The sequence below is a fragment of the Mobula hypostoma genome, chromosome 4 (assembly GCF_963921235.1).
Source record: "Mobula hypostoma chromosome 4, sMobHyp1.1, whole genome shotgun sequence".
NCBI classification, from domain to species: Eukaryota; Metazoa; Chordata; class Chondrichthyes; order Myliobatiformes; family Myliobatidae; genus Mobula; species Mobula hypostoma.
Genome location: NC_086100.1, coordinates 81325037 through 81352939, shown reverse-complemented (window position 1 = coordinate 81352939; position 27903 = coordinate 81325037). Strand labels below are relative to the sequence as shown.

Sequence of the window (27903 nt, the reverse complement as noted above, 5' to 3'; positions counted from 1 at the left end):
TTGAAAACAATGGATAGAGCTTCTAAGACTAAGACAATGAGAAATATCCTTACTCAATACCTGCAGAGTCTTTGGAAATATTTTCTCCAGATATTTGTAATGACGGAGTCATGTTCAAAGTAGAGACTGATATATTTTTGGGGTTTAAAGGTCTATGAAGAAGTGTTAGAAAATGTGGCTGAGGTGAAAGTCTACCCATGATCATGAAGGGAGCAGGGAAACAGAACCTAGTGACTTCCAACTTAAAGCGTGGCTTGTATATTTCAGTCCACACTCAATTCTGTGTGTTGGCTCCACAGCCTACCCATGTTTGCGACCCCCAGCATTCAGAGCCTCAGCCCCATTTCCAGCTGCACAACCTCGCCCACACTCCATGTCCCAGGCTCACACTGTAGAGTAACAAGTATGCCAGATACCAAACAACAGATTTCTGGACAAACAGATGGCAAAGTATCTTAGTTTTACTGTAGGGCAAACTGTAATGAGTTATCTTCCCTTTAAATGCACCTAAAAGGATATATTAATCCTTTCAAAAGTATAAGTACTTTTTCAAAAGTATGAGGTAAGCACAATGTAAGCAACACAAGTCAATCTTTATTGAAAACTTAAGTATTAATACATAACAATTTTTGTTACAATAAACATGCCTTGAAGTTTCTTTTTTTAAATCTGAGCTCACCTACTTGTCAGATTGCTTTTAAAAAAATAACAATGTATGAATTTACACATAATTGAACTGGCTCAGAAAGGAAATGTCAAAATTTGTTTATGTTGTCCAATGTAAAACGGTGCTTTGCTTTAAAACTGCTTTTTGGAAGACAACACTGACCTAGACTAAATAAGTACCAAAATAATATGTTTATATTTATTAAGCATAGTGTTCAATAGTCAATTTCTTTTTAAAAGTGTGCCCTTAACAAAAACATACATAAACTTTCTACGGTGATTCTGTTGTGCCTGTGTCGAATACGGTGTTTTACTTTGAACAGAAAAGCTGTCATACAGCACTATACTGCACACCAACATACACAAATCTACTCATTCAGTAAAATTCAGCAATTCAAAATTGCAATCTCTTATTACAAGAGCGAAATATCTTGGATCATGTCCATCTCAACTGCTGCTGAGTATGCTGGCTCAGTGGCTGATGGGAATTTAAGCAGGAGGATGAATAGGGTGGTCAGGGGAAATTCTCACAACTGACGGCTCTTCAGATTAAGCACTACTGCATCCCAACTGATACTCAAAGCAAAACAGAGAGAAAAAAAAGACCCTCTCCATCACCATACAAAGAATTAATGAGAAAAATAGCATCCAGTTGCTTGACAGGAATCTAACATTTTGGAATATGTCAACTCAACTATTAAATGTTTGAACACAAATATGCATTTGCCCAGGAATCTGTGCTGACTTCTGCATTTGTCCCACTTGAAGCCAAATTACTTTAATTGAATACCAAATGACACTGTAAGAATACATACAACCAAGTTTAAGAGAATGAATTAACAAAGCATTCGATTAATTGGAAAACTCAATTAGATGTCATGTTTATGTTTATACAGACAATTCAACATCAGATGTTCCTTTCCAGTTTCTGAGCAAAAGCATGTACACCATAGCAGTGTGAAAATATTTCAAAGTCTCAAAATTGCATGAGGCTATTTGCACAATATCTTAACTCAGGTCAGTTAATTCGGTTCTCTCAAACTGAACCTTTGGACAGTGGAGAAGAGAAGGTTTAGTCCGCTTAAATTACATGTTCCTTTATATAAAAACAATACAACAGTAGCTCAGAACTAGTCTGCATGCATTACAAAGTGCAGTAAAGTTGTACATCCATTTGCAAATTTCAAATATGACCCCTGGTAAGTTTCTGGATGCTAAAAGAAAATTAAATTTTGGATTCCCTTCCATCCACACTTTTCAAAAAAAAATTGTATGTATGAGTACTCACCAAAATGTGAGTAGAAATATGAACACTAAGGGGCGGCTAAAGCACCAAATGAGAGTGATTTGTTATAATGTGCAATAAAGCATAATTTGGTCTGCCAAGTTTAAAAAAATAAAAAAGCAACTAAATGTCAAACTCAGCATGAGTTCATGTACAGCAGTGTAACATGAAGCAATTCCCAGATTTAAACAGTGCTTTAAATTAAACATTATCCTTGATAGGCTTCCATGGTTTATTTTTTTTTCCCTTCACATCAGTACCCATTATTTTTCCCTTAAAATATACATTAAAGGAAGTGTACAATCTATCTATGAACACTGCCAAAGCAGTTCTGCACTGTTATTTTTAAACTTCACAACTTGTTCATCCACTAACCACTGGTATGCAACAAATACTACAGAACTAGAACAGATTCCAAATGACCATGGCCTAAGCGAGGACTGTATATTTGAAAAACCACTCTAATTTCCATTCTGTACTCATTGTCCACATTGATGCCACAATAGCAGTTAAGACCAAAAATTCAGCACATATCAGTTTAGTTGGTGGGCTGACATAGAATTCATTGGAGATGCATTTCTTTTAGAGGAAATTAAAGCATTAGTCCAGTGTACAGTGTTGGTTTCAGATTGGTAATTAAGTTCACTTTTCATGTAAAATTTTATACTTCTAAATCTTTAAAAGAACAAGCACCAAAAACACGATATTTTTTTAAATTGGGAATCTTTTAGAAAGTTAATTTAGCCTGTAACTGTGTGAAGTTCAAGGATTTTAAAAAGCCACAGTACAGTACAGCTTTCCTAAATAAAGATCACTTCGTTTGAGTTATATTTGTTTCCAAGCCCTGTAAACATCAGGTAGAAACAGCCTGCGAACATCACAGAAATCTCACGATGAAAAATGAGTGAAGACTTCAATTATCTAACTCACCAAACTGAAGAGGAATCAAGAATAGAATTACAATCTTAAAATTACTTCCTGTTTGTGCCATTTTAATATAAGGTTTGTAAAAGAACTTCAGGTCCCCATCAACACACACACCGCCATTCTGAAATGCAGCTACATAGGAGATCTGAAGTATTCCATTTTTGCAGTCTGCAAAACTAGATGTTAAATGAGTTCACGACAAACCATTAAGTTACATAATGCTCTATTTTTGGAAGTTAAATGCCTTGACCATTACTATTACCAGCAGCAAAGCGCTGACTATCCAAAATGTGTTGAAGAACTGGTCTCGGGAGTATTTTAAACATGAAATTAACATACATGCTAAATCCATTATAAAAGTTCAATATAGAAAAATGGAATAGGAAAGATTTGAGTCTAAAAGTTGTGTGCTTGTTCCCCTTGAATATTTCTTTGCTAGCTACTATCAAAACAATTCTAATTCATTAACTGACTAACTCCTCTACATAAATGGTTTCCACGACTAATTTCCTCCATTTGTGCTAATTCACGTAGAATCTGACAAGAGTTTAGAAAGTAACAACCCCACAGAAGTTTGGATCCTTTATGCATCATGTATGATACCAGCAGCAACCTGTTAAACTCCCTACATCAATCATATCACACACACATAAAGGAAGACAGTTGTATGCCCTCTACTGCACTGCAAGACAATTTTAATCATCAATTAGAATTTGCTAGGGTTTAGGGCCACTTCTGAAATGACACTTCATGATAAATGAAGGCTATTATCATTATCAATTTCTTAAAGGGTAACATTATACTCATTTTTTTTTCCTGATGTTATAAAACAAGCATCCTTTATTGAAAGTGTTAGGTCCCATGAAATATATACACAAAAAAATCCTAAACTCTTGACCCACCCAAATAACCTTGTCATTTTCAAAAGATGTACCAGTGAATTTACTCAGCTTCTGTTTTCCCTCCAAGTATTCCTCCAATTCTGTAGGGTTTAACTCAGTTTTAACTCAGTCATTTGGGTAAGGCAATTAGCCCAAACAGGAAACATTGGAGGACATGTCAATTTGCACTATTCAGTTTATGATCTAAAAGAAAACTCAATGATGACATTACCAGGTCATGGGAACTCAATCCTCTGCTGCAATAAAATGCACAGAGACATCAGGATGAAAGCTCTTAAATGCTGAAAAAAAGACTACCTGCCTTTCTTATCATTAAAACTGTTTTTCAACTGTTACAGTCTGCACATCACAATTGCTGCAGAAACTAGCATGCCCTGCAAAAGTCAGATTTCAAACGCATATAATAGACAGATTCCTTAAACCAGCAACATGAAATTTACCCCCTTTGGTTTAATACTAGTGTGAATATTTGGAAGCATGAAGTCATAAATGCCATTGAAAATGTTATTCAAGCTTGCTTTAAACAATTACGTCATCCGATGTGATACAAAACCCTGAACAGATCTGGATAATTCAAATTTATGTGAAGACCAAACAATTATTACCTTTGTTATCTTTAATGCTCAAAACAATCAAGGCCTTTAAATGTCTTATTACAACCAGGATCCTAATCCTGGAAGTATTACCATTTAGGGATTGGTATTAAGCACTGATAATGTTATTTATCTATTGCCCAAATGACCAGTGATCTTGAATTTGGCAAAGAAGTGAAAAATTTAGATGTGAACAAAATGTGAATATTTAAAGACTTCCAAATTCATGAACTACAAATCATCAAGTGACATGATTTGAAGTCAGAGGTGTATATTACTGAAGTATTAAATCAAAGAATATAAAAATACGTTATTTTACCTTACTACTGGCCATTTCTGATTCTTTAGAAGTTAGTACATTTCCTTTATCCATCATGCTTTAATCCCTATGGTTGCCTCTCCCAAATATAACACTGGATCTAATGCAGTTTTAAATGAAAAAGGGCTGGTAAGTCAATGCCTTCAGGCTTCATTTCATGCCTACCGGAACACTACCTCCAGGTGTTGTGCTCTAAATGCATCAATTGCTCGAGAATTAAATTGATACACTGGCTAAAGTAATTTAACTGTTCCCATTTTTAAAAAAAACAATGAACATAACAGATCAGCCAGAAGTTTTTCTTTCTGTTACAGAAATTCACTTGCACAATTTCTTTTGAGACATTACATACAATGATTCTGCATTATTGAAATTAAGTTGCAAATTTTTTGTATCTCAGTTCCTTTGGATTTTTCATATGATGGTTTTGCATCAGTCATTGCAGGTAGATTTGAGCAAGCATTTGTAACATGCATTGAATTAGATATGAATCCAAATATACGTATACTCCCTTTTGTATAATCTATAAAATTGCAAGACAGTCCACAAAACAGGTTTTTCATGACTTGAGTACTGCTGAGTTCCAAGATGCAAGATATGCAGCCACGATAATCTTCGTGTTATTTTTGGTAGTGTTTGGCAAGTATTGAGAGCATTGATGAACTGGAAGGAAGGATCCTGGTTGGAGGCATGTGGGAATCAGCACCAAGTGTTAAAACTTGTTTGATTGCATATCTCCCACCTTTCAACCTGTGAAAGAGCATTTTAGATATTTAGATCCCAATACTTCTCTTTCCAAGCCAATACACTAAAATCACTGTACATTCCTCTTAGCTACAAAAAACAGAAAACATAAATGTTATGTAATTTTTTTTAAATGACTGTTTTTTGCAAAATGACTGTAATTTTCAGAAGATCCAGCGCAAATATTCATTGCAAAGTGACATCGGGTTTAAGACTGCAGCATAAATATGCTTAATATGGAAGAATAAATTAACTAGGTAAAGTCAAGGTACACAATTTATGGTCAGTAACAAAGTAATAGTATGTGCTTCTAGCATCAGGGCCAAATTCTTAGAAAGATGCACATGGCAGAGAACTTTGCTTTTAATGTTGATAGCTGTCACTTATCAGCTGAAATGAGAACACAGGCATCCAGCAGCTGTGGTGTCATCACACTGACTGAGCTATCAGTCTTATTAAATAACTCTCAGGCAGCAAACCAAGAAAAAAAGCATCATTTTAATTAACTCTTTGAAGCACCTTACAAATTTAAGTAAAGACTGGGAAAATACAACTATTATTAAAGCACAAGTGGAAATGACTTAAAAATCCTCTAAAATCTTTAGATCTTGAAATATTTTGTAAGGAATTCATAGCTTGCATTCATAAAATTATACTTCTAGGACCCAAGTTTGCTCAGCAGTACCTATAGTATGGCATGCTATTTCTAACTGATTTAGAGCTTGAGCAAGAAATTGTAACATTCAGGGAACTATATAGCAAAATTATTTTAGAAATAACTAATACACTAACTAACTTAGTGATTTCCTGTCCATTAAGAAGTATGAACCTGGTTTAGTCTTGGAGAAAAAAAAAACAAATCACTGATAGTAAATCGGGAATTTCCACATTAAATAACATACAGTGACTATAAAAAGTATTCACCTTCCTTAGAAGTTCTCACGTTTTATTGTTTTAAGTCACAGTGGATTTAGTTTGGCTTTTCTGACAATGACCAACAGAAAAACTCTTGTGTCAAGGTGAAAACAGATTTGCACAAAGTGATCTAAATTATCTACAAATATAAAACACAAGATAATTGATTGCATAAGTATTCACCCCCCCCCCCCATTAATATGACACACCAAATAATCACTGGTGCATCCAATTGGCTTTGGAAGTCACAAAATAGTTGAATAGGGATCTGTTTTTGGATATCTCCTCTGTGCAGTCAAGGTGTTTCAACTGACTGTAGTAAAAATACACCTGTATCTAGAAGGTCCAATGCTAGTGGGTTAGTATCCTGGCAAAAACTACACCATGAACACAAAAGAACACTTCAAGCAACTCCACAAAAAGGTTATTGAAACCAGAAGTCAGGAGACAGACACAAGAAAATTTCCAAGTCACTGAATATCCCCTGGAGTACAGATAAGTCAATCAAGAAATGGAAAGAATATGGCACAGCTGTAAATCTGCCCAGAGCAGGCTGCCCTCAAAAACTGAGTGACTGTGCAAGAAAGGGACCCGTGAGGGAGGCCACCAAGAGACCTCTGAAGGAGTTACAAGCTTCAGTGGCTAAGATGGGAGAGACAGCACATACAACAACTGTTGCCCGGGTGCTTCACCAGTCACTGCTTTATGGGAGAGTGGCAAAGAGAAAACTACTATTGAAAAAAAACTCACATGAAATCTTAGCTAGAGTTTGCCAAAAAGCACATGGGAGACTCTGAATTCAGTTGGAAGAAGGTTCTACGGTCTGATAAAACCAAAACCGAGCTTCCATCAGACTAAATGCTATGTTTGGCATAAGCCAAACACCACACATCATCAAAAACACATCATCCCTACCATGACGCATCCTGGTGGCTGCATCATGCTGTGGGGATTCTTCACTGCAGCAGACCCTGGAAGGTTTGTGAAAGTAGAGGATAAAATAAATACAGGAAAATCCTGATGCAGTCTGTAAGAGAACTGCAACTTGGGAGGAAATTTGTTTTCCAGCAAGATAATGACCACAAACATAAAGCCAAAGCTACACTGACTTGGCCACTCCAGGACATTAACTTTGTTGTTCTTAAGTCATTCCCTGAGTCCAGACCTCAAACCAATTCAGAATTTGTGGCTGGACTTGTAAAGGGCTGTTCATTCACAATCCCCATACAATCTGACAAAGCTCGAGTAGTTTTGTAAAGAAGAATGAGAAAAAGTTGCAGTAACCAGATGTGCAAAGCTGATAGAGAGACCTATGCACACAGACTCGAGGCTGTAATTGCTGCCAAGGGTACATCTACCAATACTGACCTGAAGGGAGTGAATACTTGTGCAATCAATTATTTTGTGTTTTATATTTGTAATTAATTTAGATCACTTTGTAGAGATCTGCTTTCACTTTGACGGTCTTTTTCTGTTGATCAGTGTCCAAAAAGCCAAATTAAATCCACTGCAATTCAATGATGTAAAACAATAAAACATGAAAACCTCCAAGGGGGGGGTGAATACTTTTTTTAAAATATAGGCACTGTATGTACAAATTAAACCTGTGAAGCTTCACTCTTTAATGGTAGCATTCAATGGTGCTTTTGGCATGACTTACAAACAGAAAATCCAGATTCTAAATTATAAAATCTGCAATTCTCACTGAACATTTCCAAGAAATTAACTAAAAAAAAAAATAGGGATTTAACAATTTGATAAGCTGCTCTACAGACATCACAATAAATGAAAACGTCAGCCAGTGGAGTTTCAGAGACAATACATTGATTATACAGGTTGAGTATCCTTTATCCAGAATCTCACAATCCTGACATGACGTCACAAATGGAAAATTCCACAAGGCGCTAGGAAGGTTCCTAGGCAACGTGCAGGTCTCTGCACACCACAGTCAGTCTGAGAAGTGACCTCGCCTATGTAAAATGTTAATAAACAACAGAAAAACACTGCATAAAGCAAAAAATGAAGATCTTGATCGTGATTTCAAAGAGTGGATTCGTCAGCATTGGAGTGAACATATACCAGTTAACGGCATGCAAATCATGAAACAAGATTTATATCACGAGGAACTGAAAATTGGAGGCAGTTGTTTCATGCACAAAATTATTAAAAATATTGTATAAAACATGCCCCCCCCAATCACAGTTGCTGTGGAATGGGTGGTTGTTTAAAATCATTGAAGCTAATTGCAGAATTGGAACCCAATAACAGATGCAGTCATTCAACTCTGACAATTTATGTAAAACCCAGCTCCATCATGTCAGAAGATGCTCTGACTGCAGACTGCTCACTCTGTAAGCTTCACACCAGCTGTACACGTATTGCAAACAGATTTTGTGTTTAGACTTGTGTTCCATCCTCAAGGTATCTCATTACATAGATGCAAATATTGCAAAAACTGAAATCCAAAACACTTCTGGTCCCAAGCATTTCAGATAAGGGATGCTCAACCTGCACCTGTACATTTTTATCCTTTACGAGGAATATTTTTAACCAGTTAAACTTCTGTAATCTTAAAATGTATTACCCTTAATTACCAAATTCAGAGCTTAAATCAGCCAAATGCTTAAATAAGCAAATCTGTCCAGAATCACAGCTTAAAATGCCCACATGATGAATTGACTATTTTGCAGACAGTAAAATATAATTCCATTAGTCTGCTAATGTATGCTTTGAAATTTTCTTATGCACCTCTGAAAATGCCAATATTAATGACAGAAATACTCAAGGCATTCAGAAAATGGTAAGCAAGCATCCCATGTGCTGCATTTTACTGAACAATTATCTTCAAATCTATCTTTACTTCACCCAGTTTCTCTGATACCTCAAAATCCAGGTGATGATGTGAAGAGATCTTACGTGAACTGATTATCAAAAAATGTATATTTTGTAATAAAATTTTATATGTGGCAGCATTTCTTATAAACCAGCAATGCTATGCTACCACGTATGGGTCAAATACTGGAATCAAGTCTTCCCAATATAAATGCACACGAAGGATTTTATAATAGGAAATACCTATTCAGAATTTACATTCTCGCACCAAGAGTTGGGCTCTGCAAATTTCTGTGCCTCTCAGACTTTCCAATAGTCTGGGACAAAAATTTCAAAGCATCATCCATCACGTGGAATATCTCTACCACTTACTTTAGTAAAATGCTAACTTATCACTTAACAAGCTAAGAGAAGCACAGAATTTTCCATAAGTGATTTTTAGTCTTAACTATTAGATGATCAAGTAGAGTGATCCAAACACTCCAGAGGCAAATCTGTGGTGAAATTTAGCTCCAGAGCTCATTAGAATATATTACATCGAGAACATAGGCAAATCGGATGTGGCATCATTGAGAAAAATTTCCACTCAATAATTGTTCTACAGATATGAGGGGAATTGCACTAGGTGCAGTCATTGATCCTTGTCTACAAAAAAAAAATCAGGTTGCTTTGTGAAATTAGCACAAATCTATTTATTTTGCTTTCTAAAGTTATGCAACCAACTGGGATAATATAGGCAAGCACATGCGGCTACAGATGCCCATGCTAACTGAAGACTTCTAAATTGCAATTGCTTCCAGATGGTAGGCAAATTTATTGCAAAACATTTCCTGCACTTTTCAGGGATATGTAGAAAAACTCAATGCAACCCCTGAAGGGAGTAATTATTTAATAACTCAATTCTAAGACATTGCTGCTTTTATCCAGAACAGCTGTTTTCTTTCAGTTATTTGACTCTTTAAACAGATTGATGTGCTATGTTAGCAATTGACAAGCTAAGGAACTCTAAATTAGTACATGCATACAAATGCAAAACAGCTAACAAAAACTTATTCTATTTATTAGAAAACATTGTGGTCTGCATGTAGGTCTGATCCCCTATTATTTTTTCTATTAGTTAAATAAACTACTAAAAAGTTGGACAATTACATTTTAATGAAAAGTTTGAAAATTGAAAGCCTTTGTGTCATCAACATTTCCATTCCCAATCATTTAATGGTATGCACGACTATCGTAAATGTTAACATAACAAATTTGACATTGCAATTCAAATTTATGAAGCCAAGAAAATTTTTACCACCATGGCGAGGGCAGAGGAAAGCAAAGACTTTGCTATGCTGATTCTAGTCGTGATCAGTCTTTCGCGCCCGGAGAATATGTGCTATATCAGTGGTGTAAGCCATAAATGTGTCTTTCTTAAGTCTTGAGCTTTCAGCAAATGTGAGACTGAGAAAAAGGGGTGTGTGTGTGTGTGTGTGTGTAGATACACACACACACACAACAGAGTGCAGAATGGTAGGCGTCTGGAACGCACTGTAGAGGAGGTGGTAGACACTGATACAATAGAAGCATTTAAAAGACTCAGTCACATAGATACAAGTTAAATGGACCATTATGGGGTGTGATTAGGTTTATGTAGGTCAGCACAGCACAACCTTATGGGCCGAACAGCCTATACTGCACTGTACTGTTCTATATTCTAAGATTTCTTTTCCTTAAACCAAATCAACATAACTTTCCTTTTTGTTCCTTGGGCTCCACCCTTTTTAAGGACACAGTTAAGTCATTCTCATTTTATCAATGATAAAGTCACACTAAAAATCTCACTACACATTTTAAATCAATTCAATGCATAAATATAGCAGCAATTCTGTAATTCAGCACATTCAGAAATTGTGCATTGCTGAAACCAGTACAAATCTGGCTGAAAGAATTCTCTCCGTACTGAATTTCAGCCAATGGCATACAGAGCTCCTATTCTAACTTGCAAGACAAAAGCATTTCTTCATCATCTCTTTTGGCTGAAATGCTAAGAGGGAACTACTTTACAAAGAAAGCATAAAGACTTGCTTTTCCAGTGACAACTTGATCACCACTGCGAGGGTACATAGTTGTAAGTCGGTGTTGCTGGAGTCCTATAAGCAGGCATGGAAACAGGATGAGGAGCTACTGGCGATGGGGAATGGGTCGTCAACAAAGTGCCTGCAAGGCAGAATTGAACAAAGTTAAATATTGGTCACATTCAGCTTAAACTAAAAGATAGAATACAATATCATTTACATCTTCAAAGAAAAAACCTGGTGTTGAATGCATTTATGGAAAGCCAAATGATTACAAAATCAGACAGAATACATGACCACTTCTGTAACTTCTTCCCCACAAAAATATTCAAGCATAATAGGCACTTTCAACATATTGCTGATTTGAACATAGAAAAAAAAACTGGCTTAAACAGATCAAAAACTGAAGGAAATGAGCTCATTTGAATACAAATCAACAAAAATTGGAACTTTATTTTTTTTAAGAGAGCAATCCTTTTTGCTGCCTTCCAGTATAAATTAATTCAAGCAGTTCACTTAGTATTTGACATTAGAACGATGAGGAGACAAGAATATGAAATCAAGAGAACTATAACACAACGTCAGCCCAACACCCAAAGCAATCTAAAAATTTCTAGTATGTGCGCAATAGGTGATATATGGGTAACAGCATCTTGGATGTACAAGGTGAGAAATTGGCAGAGTACTTTATCAGTCAAGTCTGAATGTAACAAAGGCATGGGTAAAACTTTCAGCAATAGGTGGAGACAAATCAGGAGCCAGATAGTAGGAGCAGGTACATGGTGGAAACCCATCAATACTTTTTTGTTCAGCCTCAAATTATTACCAAGATGAGAATGGAATTAGGAACAAAGGAAGAGGGGGCTTTGGTCTATAAAATCACATTAAAGGGAATTACTAGTTATTCAAAACTGGATGTCAGAAAGCAGGTCAAGGAACCACACTGAAAATTTTAAAGATGAAAGGACAGCATCATCAGAATACAAAGCAAAGTTTGTATTGCATGCTGCTGCTAAGAAGCAAAGACCAACGAAATATATTTTGAAGAATCCCGATGTGCATATGAGAAGGAATAATAGATTTGAGCGATTATGACTATATAGAATATTAGACAAGGGAATTTCCAACGCATTGGAAGAAAATGAGTGGACTTGGAGGGAAATGGTCTAGATTATACGTGTCAAAAGTTTCAGACAGATAAAAAGGTGGAGGAATTTTGCCTTTGACAAAGTCACTAGATCTTAACTATGAGAAAGAGCAAGGTTGTTACTGGAATTTGGAGGGGCAGGAATTTGAGTGAATGGACAACTAGACATAAGGTTGGAAGGCACCAACTCAATAAATTTGCAACTACCTCATGTAATCTTTATAGTTTTTCAAAAACTGGTAATGTCATATTAACTGAAATTAAATTTCCCAGCTACGAACTAAACAACTGTTGTTTCTTCACTCTTCTAAATGTAATGTTCTTGAACAACTTGAAGTACTAAATTGCCTGACTCCCCACTTAACGTTTTAACAGTTCACTTTCCACTTACTTTATCTGTAGCACACTGTGCATTAGATTTGGTTGACAGTCATATTTGTAACATTGGTCTTGAAAAAACTGAAACCCACCTGCTGACATTGCCATAGTGGTCCCAGCTACCATTCCCATGGCAACACCATTTGCTCTGGGTGATGGAATTGGTTGTGGGTACATGGCAGCAGGCATTCCATTCGGCTGGACAACTGTGGTATGATGAATTACATGAGGTGGGGCTGCATATAGTGGCTGTGTATAGTAAGTGCCTTGCTATTTAACAAAAAAAAGTGAAAGATACTGTTGAGGGATAATTGAAAGAGTAAATTAGGACATTCATAGAACACACAATATGAATCTTCAAATTCTAGACAAATGATATGCTCTCAAATATCATACAATTTCACAAAAGCAGTTGACATATTACATTGGGGACAGTGCAGCATAGATACGTTGTAGCATAAACATACAAAATCTATAATTTAAACTGCTCAAGTAAAGCCATTTCAATTAGAAAAACTGTTTCTAGCAAATTATATTACAAAGTGAAGAATGCTTTAAATACTCAATGGGCCAGGCAGCATCCATGCAAAGAGAAATGAGGTTTCAAGTCAATGACCTGTCTTTGAAACTTAGAAATGTCATAAGTTAAACAAATCTTGAGATGCAGAGAAAATGGAGACATAGGAGATTAAAAAAAACAAAAAAGATGGAAAAGAATTTAAGAGAGTTAACAAAAGCACTGGTCAATCACTGGTGGTGCTTGCTCAAAGAATTGTAAATTGGATAGAAAAATCAGTACCTGAAACCACCAGAACAAAAATACTGATTGGTGGAAATATGAGATACAAAGGCAAGGACTGCTGATCATATGAAATTACCGAACTCCTGTGTGGAGCCCAGAATGCTGTAATGAATTTAGCTCCAAGAAGAGATGTACCTCAAGACTGCCTGAGCTTTGTTTGACGAACATAGGAGATCAGAATGGAAGCAGATTGGGGAGTTAAACTAGTAGCTCGGGTGAACATTACTAGATCGAATGGACGGGGTGTACAAAATGTTTACCCAATCCATATTTGATTTCTGCCATGTCAAGGAGATCACAATGTTAACTGCAAACGCAACATATTAAACTACCTTAATGTTGCTTGGGGCTCTGAATCATGGTCGGTGAGGTCATAAGTGGACAGACATCATGCCCCCAACAGTTATATTGGAAGATACTCTTGTATGAAGAGTGTGTATTGGTAGGGATGGAGAAGTTAATCAGAGTGCCAGACAGAATGCTGATTGGGGAGGAAAGTGGTGGTATCAAAATTAAGGTGTTGGAAATTTCAAACAATAGTTTTCTAATTGTAGAGCACGGTGGTGTGGAAGACAAAGATAAATGGAACCCAGACCTTGGTTGGGACAAAGTGAGAGCAAAATCTATGTAAGAAGAACAGATATGATTAATAGCCTCACCAACTATAGTTCAGAGGGGAAATGTCAGAGGGCAGGATGCAAGCAGGAAGATGATTTGGATAGGACTCATTTTATTTTATTTAATCTGATCAATTTTACCCCTGCTTGTTCTATTCCATTGCAAACACTTCACATTGTATTCAAATCCTATTGATTGAAACCCTATCTGAAGCTAGCTCAACTACATTAGACCATAAGACATAGGAGCAGAATTAGGCCATCTGGCCCATCGAGTCTGCCCCGCCATTCAATCATGGCTGATCCTTTTTTCTATCTCAACTCCAGTTCCTGGCCTTCTCCCCATAACCCTTGATGCCATGTCCAATCAAGAACCTTAAATACACCCAACGACCTGGCCTCCACAGCTGCACGTGGCAACAAATTCCACAAGTTCACCACCCTTTGGATAAAGAAATTTCTCCGCATCTCTGTTTTGAAAGGGCACCCCTCTATCCTGAGGCTGTGCCCTCTTGTCCTAGACTCTCCCACCATAGGAAACATCCTTTCCACATCTACTCTGTCTAGGCCTTTCAACATTCAAAAGGTCCTCCTCATCCTTCTGAATTCCAGCGACTACAGACCCAGAGCCATCAAACGTTCCTCGCATGATAACCCTTTCATTCCTGGAATCATCCTTGTGAACCTCCTTTGGACCGTCTCCAATGCCAGCACATCTTTTCTAAGATGAGGGGCCCAAAACTGTTCACAGTACTCAAGGTGAAGCCTCACCAGTGCCTTATAAATCCTCAGCATCAAATCCTTGCTCTTGTTTTCTAGACCTCTTGAAATGAAAATGACATTTGTCTTTCTCACCAACTCAACCTGCAAGTTAACCTTCAGGGTGTTCTGCACAAGAACTCCCAAGTCCCTCTGCATCTCAGATTCCTCAATTTTCCCCTTGCTTAGAAAATAGTCCAATCATTTATTTCTACTACCAAAGTGCATGACCAACCATTTTCCAACACTGTATTTCAGTTGCCACTTTCTTGCCCATTCTCCTAATCTGTTTAAGTCCTTCTGCAGCCTACCTGTTTCTTCGACACTACTTGCCCCTCCACCAATCTTCATATCATCTGCAAACTTGGCAACAAGGCCATCTATTCCATCATCTAAATCATGTATATATAGCATAAAAAGAAGTGGTCCCAACAGCAACCCCTGCAGAACACCACTAGTCGCTGGCAGCCAACCAAAAAAAGATCCTTTTATTCCCATTTACTGCTTCCTACCAATCAGCCAATGCTCTATATCTTAGTAACTTTCCTGTAATACCATGGGCTCTTAACTTGGTAAGCAGCCTCATGTATGGCACCTTGTCAAAGGCCTTCTGAAAGTCCAAATACACAACATCCACTGCATCCCCTTTATCTATCCTATTTGTAATCTCTTCAAAAAATTCCAACAGGTTTTCAGGCATGCTTTTCCCTGAAGGAGATCATGCTGACTTTGCACTGTCTTGCCCTGTGTCACCAGGTACTCCATCACCTCAGTCTTAACAATTGACTCTAACATCTTCCCAACCACTGAGGTCAGGCTAACTGGTTTATAATTTCCTTTCTGCTGCCTTCCTCCTTTCTTAGAGTGGAGTAACATTTGCAATTTGCTAGTCCTCTGCCAGAATCCAATGATTTTTGAAAGATCATTTCTAATGCCACCACAATCTCTAACACTACCTCTTTCAGAACCCTAGGTACAGTTCATCTGGTCCGGGTGACTTATGTACCCTCAGGTCTTTCAACTTTTTGAGCAACTTCGCTCTTGAAACAGTAACTGCACCCACTTCTCTTCACACACTACAATATCAGGCATATTGCTACTGTCTTCCACAGTGAAGACTTCAGCAAAAAACTCAATTAGTTCAGCAGCCATCTCCTTGTCCCCCGTTATTATTTCTCCTGTGTCATTTTCTAGCAGTCCTATATCCACTCTCATTTCTCTTTTATTTTTAACATACTTGAAAAAACTTTTACATCTTAAGATTGTTACCGTTCTTTAACAACAGAAAGGAATATTTTCTTCTTGGTTCAATCATCAAAATAATTTGGAGTGGCAGATATGATTCTAAATCTGATTTCATTAACCACACATTCTACATTTGACCATTTGATCAGGACTAAAAGATAGCAACAAATATTCTGGAGATTCAGCATTTCCTCTGCATTTTTTTGTAATCCAGTGTTTAATGTCATACTCGGGATAAATCCAGGTTAAAAATCATTTGATTATGGCAAGGTGATACAGTTTGTGCTACTAAATTGACTTCCACCTATTTTGCATTATGGCAAAGTATGAGCATAGGCACAGCACACATACCAACAGTTTCCTCCATCACAGTTCAGCAGTAAATTCAAGGATTAGGACAAAAAAAATCAAATTCAAAGACAACAGACATGATCTCTTCAATCATGATCCTGCATATCACTTAAAAAGCATAAGGTCTTTTTCCCATCCAAATCTGTTTATTATATTATAGTCCATTCTATATAAGAAACTTCCCATGGGGTAAAACACAAAAACAGATTGCTTGAAAAAAATGGTAGAGAAATTGAGGGCTTCCTTCTGCTGGGATATAACCTTTATATTTTATTCAACACACAAAATGCTGGAGGAACACAACAGGTCAAACAGCATCTATGGGAAACAGTAATAGTCAACGGTTTGGGCTGAGACCCTTCATCAGGACCAAAACGTTAACTGATTACTCTTTCTCAAATGTGCTGCCTTACCCGCTGAGTTCCTCCAACATTTTGTGTGTGTTGCTTTGGATTTCCAGCATCTGCAGATTTTTCTCGTGTTTGTAATACTATATATTTTATGCTTCTTCTAAGTTGGATCATTCTTTAACTCATGGTTGGATTATTATCTCAACATACTAGCTAATTCTGGAAATTCAGTGTTTGCAAAAGCTTAATTTTCTACATCATACTCCAGTGGGAATAATGACACCTACCACTCAGCCATCTCACAGTAAATTACTTTAAAAACACATTAAATACATTCTATGCCTTCAAGCACATGGTTCATCTTGAAGCATTTGAATAAATGCTGGCTAATCACCCAACATTGAAAATGCAATTGGTTGACAATACAAGATCCAACATAAAGTGCACCAACATCACAATAGGTCTGTGTTTGTACAGATTTGACAAAGATACTTTACTGAAGCCATATGATTTAGTACAAATTTTAATGATGAACAAAAAAAGAAGTCATTTACAAATGTAAATCCGGTTATGTGGAAGAAATTAATTTAATATTAAATCCAGATAAAATATTCTGTATTTCTGAAATCCTGTTGTGGAAAAGTGCTTCAGAAAATAATGCTTGATGCATAACCAGAAACAAAGATTCTAAAACTGTCAGAAGCATCAGGGAAGCACAAACAATTCTATGATGCTTTGATCTGCAGCCCAAACAGCTGAAAACAAACATCTTAGGCCAGGATTTATACAGCTGAAATTCAAGGTTATCTGCAATACAAAATACAAATTGATTGCGAGCTCTGCAACAAGGTCTTTGGCCCATTAAATTATAGAAGAATCACTAGTCACACTTAATCGAATAGCAGACCATCAAACATTTTAATTTCAATAGGTTTGTGAGACAAACTGCTATTTCAAACCTGTGCATAAGGATTCTGTTGTGGATAGGCACTTCGAACTGGATATACAGCTGCCTGGTATGGGTTGGGAGAAGAGGAGTAGGGTGGTACAGCTCCACTGGTCGGAGAACATGAGACTTTATAAGGTGTGCCCGGTGTATAACCTGAAATAAAGCAGAATCCAAGAATGGTAGAATGACCATTAATCAGGGATGCCCAAGTCATTCCAAGATGATGCAAAGTGCTGGTGAAATAGCAGAAAAGCTCTTCTAGCAAATATTTCACTGCAAACTAAGGATGATACATAATCATAATATTAGCTATTAAAATGCCAATTCTAGTTTCACAATATTTGAATGAAAGCTCGGAGTGAGAAACAGCAAACAATAAGGCAAATGGAATGACTGGCTTTGTTGCAAAGGAGTTTGAGTATACACCAGAAAAGTCTTGCTTCTATTAAACAGAGTTGAGAATATCACAGCTGGGAAACAGGCTTCAGCAAATAACTACTGCTTCCATTGTACAGGACTTTGGGGGATCATATGAATACAATCCAACTGAGATCTCCTTATGGGGGAGGGATATACTTTCACTGGAGGTAGCCAATTGAGGGTTCACTAAATTTATTCTTAGGATGAAGTTGTTACTTTATGAGGAAAAGTTGATTAGCTTGAGCCTATGCTGATTCTTCTTTAGTTGAATGAGGTATAATTACTGATACACATTCAATCCTGTAGGGAAGTTCTTTACCACAATTACGCTCTTCTATATTTATTAAATTAAATGTTAAAGGAAAATAAAAGGAACTCTTATCTCTAAGCTTTACTTGGTGCGTAAGTACACATTTGTATTTCTTATCACTCCACTCTTTAAAACCAACAAAAAGGAAAAAGGCATATTGTATCATTGAGTTTCAGTCCTAATAAACACATTAGAATAACTGGGCACCTTCTGAATAAGACATTTGCCACATGGGTAAATAATTATCTTTGCTGATCACGGATTACATGTAATGATTAACAAGGTGCATTACCTGTTGGGAAGGCTGGGTTTGTACCAGCATACACAGTAGGAGTAAAGGCAGGAGCAGCTGCTGCATAACCAACCGGAAAACCTGCTTTGTTCAAGAAAAGATCAAACGGACAAATTAATCCAAAGCAGTTTAAAAATATAACAGTCAAAAGTAAAAACAAATTTTATTACTCATTAACCCATGGCACAAATTGCAACCATACTTCTGAGAATCACTTCCAATAGTTAAAAATTATTTTCAGCTTCTCTCTCCAATCACTTCAATGATCAATTAGCATTCTCATTGCTGATGACAAGGTGAAGTAATGAAACTTAAGTGGAAATCAAAGTCAATGACTCACTAAACATGACTATCAAATGGTACAAATCAAAGAAACAAACTTCATTCTATTCTCAAGAAATATACAGTTCAAGCGTTTCACTGAATGAAATGAAATTTAGAGCTCCTGCAGTTAAACATCAAATCTTCATGCTGATTTTATCTGTGACTTTTCACTCCTTCCCTTTGGTGCCACCTTCCACGCAACAAATGAGTACTTTTTCTTAACTGAGCAAATTAAACTAATTGTTTACCTGGATATCCAATTCCTTTTGGATTCGCATATGGAACCCCTGAAGCACCTGAACTATAGACTGGGTTCATGGTTTTTATTCTCAGGAGCTGTGGAACAGAAAATATATTAAGTATATTTCCTGTCACTGTCTGTAAGCTTATATGTTCTCCCCATGATTGTGGGGGTTTACTCCGATTTCCACTCACATTCTAAAGACGTACAGGTAGTAGGTTAATTGGGCACATAGGTGTAATTCAGCATTGCAGGCTTTTTGGGCCAGAAGGGCCATTACTATTCTGTATCTCTAAATAAATATTCTCCTTATCAGTGTTGTCCTGGTGCAACCACAATAACTTGGAGCTGCATGCCCTCAAAACATAGGAGATTAGTGGGCAAAATTAGGGCACATGGTATTGGGGGCAGAGTACTGACATGGATTGAAAATTGGCTGGCTGACAGAAAACAAAGAGTAGCGGTTAACGGGTCCTTTTTGGAATGGCAGGCGGTGACCAGTGGTACCATAGGGTTCAGTGCTGGGACCGCAGCTGTTTACAATATACATTAATGATTTAGATGAAGGGACTAAAAGTAACATTAGCAAATTTGAAGATGACACAAAGCTGGGTGGCAGTGTGAAATGTGAGGAGGATGTTATGAGAATGCAGGGTGACTTGGACAGGCTGGGTAAGTGGGCGGATGCATGGCAGATACAGTTTAATGTAGATATAAGTGAGGTTATCCACTTTGGTGGTAAGAACAGGAAGGCAGATTATCTAAATGGAGTCAAGTTAGGAAAAGGGGAAGTACAACGAGATCTAGGTGTTCTTGTACATCAGTCACTGAAAGCAAGCATGCAGGTACAGCAGGCAGTGAAGAAAGCTAATGGCATGCTGGCCTTCATAAGAAGGGGAATTGAGTATAAGAGCAAAGAGGTCCTTCTGCAGCTGTACAGGGCCTTGGGGAGTCCACACCTGGAGTACTGTGTACAGTTTTGGTCTCCAAATCTCAGGAAGGACATTCTTGCTATTGAGGGAGTGCAACGTAGGTTCACAAGGTTAATTCCCGGGATGATGGGACTATCATATGTTGAAAGATTGGAGCAACTGGGCTTGTATACTCTGGAATTTAGAAGGCTGAGAGGGGATCTTATTGAAACATATAAGATTATTAAGGGATTGGACACGCTGGAGGCAGGAAGCATGTTCCCGCTGATGGGTGAGTCCAGAACCAGAGGCCACAGTTTAAGAATAAGGGGTAGGCCATTTAGTCATAGTCATAGTCATACTTTATTGATCCCGAGGGAAATTGGGTTTCGATACAGTTGCACCAACCAAGAATAAAGTATAAATATAGCAATATAAAACCATAAATAATCAAATAATAACATGTAAATTATGCCAGATGGAAATAAGTCCAGGACCAGCCTACTGGCTCAGGGTGTCTGACCCTCCAAGGGAGGAGTTGTAAAGTTTGATGGCCACAGACAGGAATGACTTCCTACGACGCTCAGTGTTGCATCTCAGTAGAATGAGTCTCTGGTTGAATGTACTCCTGTGTCCACCCAGTACATTATGTAGTGGATGGGAGACATTGTCCAAGATGGCATGCAACTTGAACAGCATCCTCTTTTGAGACACCACTGTCAGAGAGTCCAGTTCCATCCCCACAACATCACTGGCCTTACGAAGGAGTTTATTGATTCTGTTGGTGTCTGCTACCCTCAGCCTGCTGCCCCAGCACACAACAGCAAACATGATCGCACTGGCCACCACAGACTCGTAGAACATCCTCAGCATCGTCCGGCAGATGTTAAAGGACCTCAGTCTCCTCAGGAAGTAGAGACGGCTCTGACCCTTCTTGTAGACAGCCTCTGTGTTCTTTGACCTGTCCAGTTTATTGTCAATTCATATCCCGAGGTATCTGTAATCCTCCACCATGTCCACACTGACCCCCTGGATGGAAGCAGGGGTCACCGGTGCCTTAGCCCTCCTCAGGTCCACCACCAGGAGATGAGGAAAAACTTTTTCACCCAGAGTGGTGGATATGTGGAATGCTTTGCCCCAGAAGGCAGTGGAGGCCAAGTCTCTGGATGCTCTCAAGAAAGAGATGGATAGAGCTCTTAAAGATAGCGGAATCAAGGGTTATGGGGATAAGGCAAGAACTGGATACTGACTGTGGATGATCAGCCATGATCACAGTGAATGGTGGTGCTGGCTCAAAGGGCTGAATGGCCTACTCCTGCACCTATTGTCTAAAACCATGGAGATGCATATCAACTTTAGGATAAATGTGTCTCCTCACCATCTACTCATCATCAACTACCGTGAGTATCGTTTCAACATTCAGGTTCCTGGGCATTATTATTTCACAGGACTTCATTGGTAAAATCCCATCTTCTCCAGAACATAACGGTGTAGTTCTACACTACCATCAATGAGAGCATCCGCACATCAGCTATTACTGTTTGGTTTGGTACAGCATCCTTTCACAATATATGAAAACTACAGTGAATTGTCAGGTTGGCAGAAAAGGGCATTGGCTGCAGTCTACCATCATTGCAGGACTTGCATGTGTCCAGGATTTTAAAAAGTGGGCATAAAAAATCATTCTGGACACTATCTACCCTGCAAACAGTCTTTTACAGAAAGATCCTTCTGGAAAGCACTAAAGGGCTATTAAAACAAAAACTTCATGCCATCTTAAAAGTTATTTCCCCCAGGCAATTAATCTGATCAACTACTATAGTTGGCCCCTCCTCTCCAAGGCCCCTCTCCATCTATTATCCCATGACTGCACTGTACATAGATAATTTTTTAATAATGCTGATTACATTGTAAATAATTGCTGGCATTTACGCTTTTTAGTCCATATCAGTCCTTTAACCTCTAAAATTATTTTCTTATAGAATTCCTTACAATTGTTGAATGTTGTTTAAGGTCACATGTTATGCCCACACCAACAAGGCAAATTCCTAATACAAGTAAATGTATATGGCGAATAACAATACCCTTGATTCCCTACTGTTTTTTTAAACAAAATGTCTTTTTTAGCCAAACTTAAACTTCCGAGAATAAAGCTGTGTTTTTCATTGTAAGCAGGAATTGCTTACAGGAAGTAGTGTGCAAAGTCCAATACTGTGTGAAATTTTTTCAGTGGCAAAACAATTCCTTATCAAGAGCCAAAATGACTTTGCTGCCAAATTTTCTCAAGTTTCAGATTTTGTATTGTAACAGATCAACACTGAAAACCTCTACAGTTGACCTCAATGTTCACCAGCTATAACACACGCCTGGGAGTGTGTTATCGATGGTGTCACTTCACTGGGATTACAGAACCATTACACCAATGACTGGTTTGTACAAAAACAGATTTTTATAAATTAAAACCAGACTGGTACAGTTGATTTGAAGACAAATGACTATGTGGTACAGAACCTTCAAATCAAGCTGTGACTGTATTCTATAGTATTCCCTTGTACTCCAAGGCTTCTTTGAAGTTCTCACATATGTTGGCTGGACCAGGTTATTCCAGTTACTGTAAGCAAAGCTTTTTCTTGCCATATTTCCTTTTAGTTAAAGCACCCCCAGGAGAGTACTAAATTTTTCAGAGAATTCTTCACACAAGATTTGTTTCAAATCTACCCGATTTGGAATTCAGAAGAACTAGCAAACCACATCAACAAACTTAATTACAAGGGATTCTACATACGCTGCAAATCCAAGTAACATACACAAAATGCTGGAGGAACTCAAAAGGTCAGGTAACATCTATGAAGTGAAATAATGAGCCAACATTTCAGGCCATGACCCTTCATCAGGACTTGCGTATGCTGGCATTTTGGCTCATTTTAGTTATTTTGTAAGAAACACCAATTTAGCTTCCATAGAAGACCTATCTTCCAAAAATAATCTCTACCAATCATCAAGATGGACCAACATTTAAGATTCCAATTAGTCCAGTCAAGATGGCACCTGCATACAATACTCTTTTAGTCAACATCTTCTGGATAGATCATGAAACCAGCTTTTTCACTTGGCAGCATGAGCAAACTTTGTGGCATGAAGACTGCAGGACGGTGCATGAGCCAATCTTTGATCGCATTTCACCGATTAAAGCGACAAGGGCAATTGAAACATCAAGAAGTGTGTGTAAGTCTGGAGATCGTTTGGGTGTTCCTGTGCTCTGCAGTCTCTGAAAGGACTCCAGGAAGCAGTACACATGAACCTCGTAGCAGGCATGCTGCAGGACCGTGCGCAAGCCAATACGTGGCCCCATTTCGCTGATTAAAGCTCACATTCTGCACTGATTAAAGCAACAAGGGAGATTGAAGCATTGAAACAAGTGCGGAAGATGAGCACCAGATGCCTATCTTTTAATTGGTTGTTCTGAACTGCAGAGGGAAAGCCTGCTGCTGCATTCTGGCCCAGAGAGTACTGTCCAAGTTTTCTTTTCCCTGTGTTTGGGATGTGGACTTTGAACCACAGATTCAATTTTTCAGTCTTACAGTTTTTATACTCTGTTTTTTTGCACGATCTTCTCATTTTTTTGTGCGAGGAGGGGGATTTGAGGGTTAATGTGCCTGGTCTATTTTGTTCAGCTTTTTTGTGGGGGGGTAGGACTTGGAGGCTGATGACCATGCTGCCTTTCTTTTCTTTCTTGGTCTCATGGCTACCCGGAGAATTTAAGAATTTCAGTGTTGAACACTTTGATAATAAATTAACCTTTGTGCCTTAGTCTCAAATGGTTTTTGTAGAATTTCAATTCAAACTGAAACAGAATATTGAACGACTAGTTGGGGTGGGGAGGGCTGATGTGGCAGCAGTGGTAGAAAGAGGCTAGTTCAGAGAAAATGTTCAAATAATTTCAGAATTCATGTGAAACAGAATTAATGTAAGCAGAGGTCACTGTCTTTTCAACAGATCAACATTCAGAGCAGATGAACTCATAGATGATTTTGAGAAAATTATATTAGATTTAAGAAACTGGGTACAATGGCTTTGAATTTTCTTTTAAAAATATGACAATTTTTACAAACATTTTAAACAGATTTCAAAGGCAAGATATTTAAAAAAATGCAGAGTATGTCAATTTTCTTTAGACGATTATCGTCCAGCAAATTCCTTACTCTCTGATGTCTTCTTTTTAATAAATCGAATTGAGAGATTAAAATAGTCCAACAAAACTGATGCCACGTCATTGAAGATCAATCCCAGATTTGAAATAATGAGAAAACAAACCACCAGCTCATTTTACCACTTCACAGAAAGGCACACCTTTGCTCTCAGAATATTAACTCCATATAACTTGGATTTAAATGACATCCAAAAGGCCCATTTGCAAATGACAGAATTCATAAAACAATATGAATACAGGTAAATATTATAATGAAACATAGCTAAAGGCACTAAGTTTTAATGTACAAACATGGTGGTCATATACACAGAAACAAAGGAACTGTCCACTGTAGCAAAATAACACCAAAACACAGTTTATCTATGATATATCCCTCAGACAAGAAAACCATGGGCTTAAAAAAGCTTCCCAAAATGAAAACAGCAAGGGAACTTAATACTCCTTCTCTGCACAATTTTATTTACTTGTGCCAATGAAATCACAAGTAAAAATTACGAAAGGTAAACTTAAAATATGATGTTATAGCCCATTCCATGCAAAGCACTGAAGGATGTGTAGTACATTAAAGAAATTCACTCATCTCCCAGTCTTACACAAAATCCTGCAAATATAACTGCTATGTTGTAGCAATAATTTAACAATAATTTAACAGCAAGGTGCATCTTTAAATAAAAATTTAAACAAAACAATTCACCCTTAACATGGTACAGGGAAAAAGAGAAGCAAGAAGATTGGCTTTTGTGTGACACTTCCTATACTCTACTCTACTCTCTATATACTCATGACTGTGTGGCTGGGCACAGCTCAAATGCCATCTATGAATTTGTTGACGATACAACCATTGCTGGCAGAATCGCAGATGGAGACAAGTGGGTGTACAGGTGCGAGGTATACCAGCTAGCTGAGTGGAATCACAGCAACAACCTTGCACTCAGCGTCAATAAGACCAAAGAGCTGACTGTGGACTTCAGGAAGGGTAAGAACACACACCAGTCCTCAGAGGGATCAGAAGAGGAGAGAGTGAGCAATTTCACTGTTCCTGAGTGTTAGATCTCTGAAGACCTAACCTGGCTCCAACATATCAATGCAGCTACAAAGAAGGCAAGACAGCAGCTATATTTCATCAGGAGTTTGAGGAGATGTATGTCACCTAAAACACTAGCAAGCTTCTACAGATGGACCATGGAGAACATTCTAATTGGCTATATCACCATCTGGTATGGGGTGGGGTGAGGGGGGTGGAGAAGAACTACTCTGCAGGATCGATGCAAGCTGCTGAGTGTTATAAAATTAGTTAGGTCTTTCATGGGTACTAGCCTCCATAGTATTCAAGACATCTTCAAGGAGCAGTGCCTCAAAAAGGTCCATCATTAAGGACCCCCATCAACCAAGACATGCCTTCTTCTCATTGTTACCATCAGGAAGGAGGTACAGAAGCCTGAAGGCACACACAATGATTTAAGAATAGCTTCTTCCCCTTTGCCATCCAATTTTTGAATGGATATTGAACCCATGACCACTATCTCACTAGTTTTCTATTTCTCTTTTTACACTACTGATTTAATATATATTTTACTGTAATTCTTTTTTTCTATATATCATGCATTGCAATGTACTGCTGTTGTAAAGCTAACAAATTTCATGACATGATATATAGGTGATATTAAACCTGATTCTGTCTTAAAATACTTAGATCTGGATATCCACATCTATTGCAATGCTGAATAAATACAAATTATTAGTCTCAGATTCTGGAATTTCTGTTTTACACTTTCCTTTCCAATTACCAAAGCTAGATCAAGGCAGTTCCAAATTAAACAACTTTGCTGTCTCAATTAAATACTTCTTTTAGATCTTGGCCAAGAAGATTCTTTACAAAATAGAATGACTAAAGTAAACTGCCTTTTTTAATTTTAATGTTTGATAAAAAAATTAACATGTGAGCTTTTAGGTATGAATATAGAAATACTATTTTTCAGCAGAATCATGCTCAGCTAGCTTGCACATTTCTGGTCAGACTTGTACATTTCTTTTGAAAGTCCTATGAATTCTGGTGTTTATAAATACTCAAAAGTTAGGATCAAACCTGTAATACATGATTAACTACAGGTGTTCCCCACTTTTCAAACGTTCGCTTTACGAAACCTCACTGTTACGAAAGACCTACATTAGTACCCTGTTTTCGCTTTCAGAAGGTATTTTCACTGTTACGAAAAAAAAGCAGCACCCGATAAAAGGCAGCGTGCGCCCCGAGCAGCCGCTCTGCCCCGGATTCGGAACGGCATTGCATTAACACGTGCCTGTGAGCCGCCGTTTGCAAGATGAGTTCTATGGTATCGGAAAAGCCTAAAAGAGCTCGTAAGGGTGTTACACTTAGCGTAAAACTAGACATAATAAAGCATTTCGATCGTGGTAAATGAAGTAAGGACAAAGTGAGTTTGGCTTGTGGAAGCTGATGAACATGATGCTGAAGAGGTTTTGGCATCCCATGACCAAGAACTGATAGATGAAGAGCTGATGCAATTGGAAGAGAAAAGGATAACAATCGAAACCGAATGAGTAATGATAAAGTACGACTTTAATTTTGAAAGGGTACATCGGTTTAGGGGATGTTTGCAGGCTGGTTTGAGTCCTTACAAAGAACTGTGTGATAGAAAAAGTGCGCGAGGCTCAGCTGTCAAGCAAGCCTTCCACATCAGCCACAGCAGACGACGAACCTCGACCTTCCACATCGAGGCGAGCAGTCATAGAAGAAGATGAGCTGCCTGCTCTAATGGAAACAGACGACGAGATGACACCCCAGTGTCCCACCACCCCAACCCCAAGGCCACGGACAGATTCCAATTCGCGGAGAATGCAACGGTAGCCGGGAGGCACACAGCACACCTTTAAGAAAAAGCCGAAATAAACATGCTAATTAGGTGCCGCCAACACGTAATTGTCGGCCCAGATCAGAGATGACGCAATCCGAAATCGGCACTGATCTGGGCCGACAATTATGTGCCGTGCGGCACCTAATTAATTAGCAAGTTTGTTTCGGCTTTTTTCTTAAAGATGTGCTGGATGCCTCCCAGCTACCACTGCACCCCTGCATGCTTCGCGGCAATGTATCGCTCAGCGGTCTCGAGGGTGGGGGCCACTGCACCACCCAACCTGCGACGACTCAGTCTAATACACCATCATCCGTGTGCTCGGCGCTGTCTTCCCAATTCCGGTAAGTAATACTACACTGTACATACATTATTTCTATTTTATATCGGCTGTGTACTTTTACGTGTTGTTTGGTATGATTTGGCAGCTTCATAGCTTAAAGGTTACTGGAGAGCGCTTGCGTGAGATTTTCTGCCGACGGCG

At 38.1% G+C, this 27903-nt stretch overlaps 1 protein-coding gene across 2 annotated transcripts in view; it reads right to left on the bottom strand.

Annotated features, from left to right (window-relative positions):
- Positions 1-580: 580 nt before the first annotated feature.
- Positions 581-27903, bottom strand: part of fam168b (family with sequence similarity 168 member B) — a 65230-nt gene continuing 37907 nt past the window's right edge. The window contains exons 2-7 of one of the 2 annotated variants that reach the window (XM_063046050.1): positions 19436-19523; positions 18864-18947; positions 17852-17994; positions 12861-13038; positions 11254-11385; positions 581-5442 (exon numbers count right to left, since the gene is read on the bottom strand). In XM_063046050.1, coding sequence (XP_062902120.1) covers positions 11273-11385; positions 12861-13038; positions 17852-17994; positions 18864-18947; positions 19436-19505 — 588 coding nt within the window. In that variant the 5' untranslated portion in view covers positions 19506-19523 and the 3' untranslated portion in view covers positions 581-5442; positions 11254-11272. The remainder of the gene's footprint in view (positions 5443-11253; positions 11386-12860; positions 13039-17851; positions 17995-18863; positions 18948-19435; positions 19524-27903) is intronic. The other variant, XM_063046051.1, reaches the window with a different exon arrangement.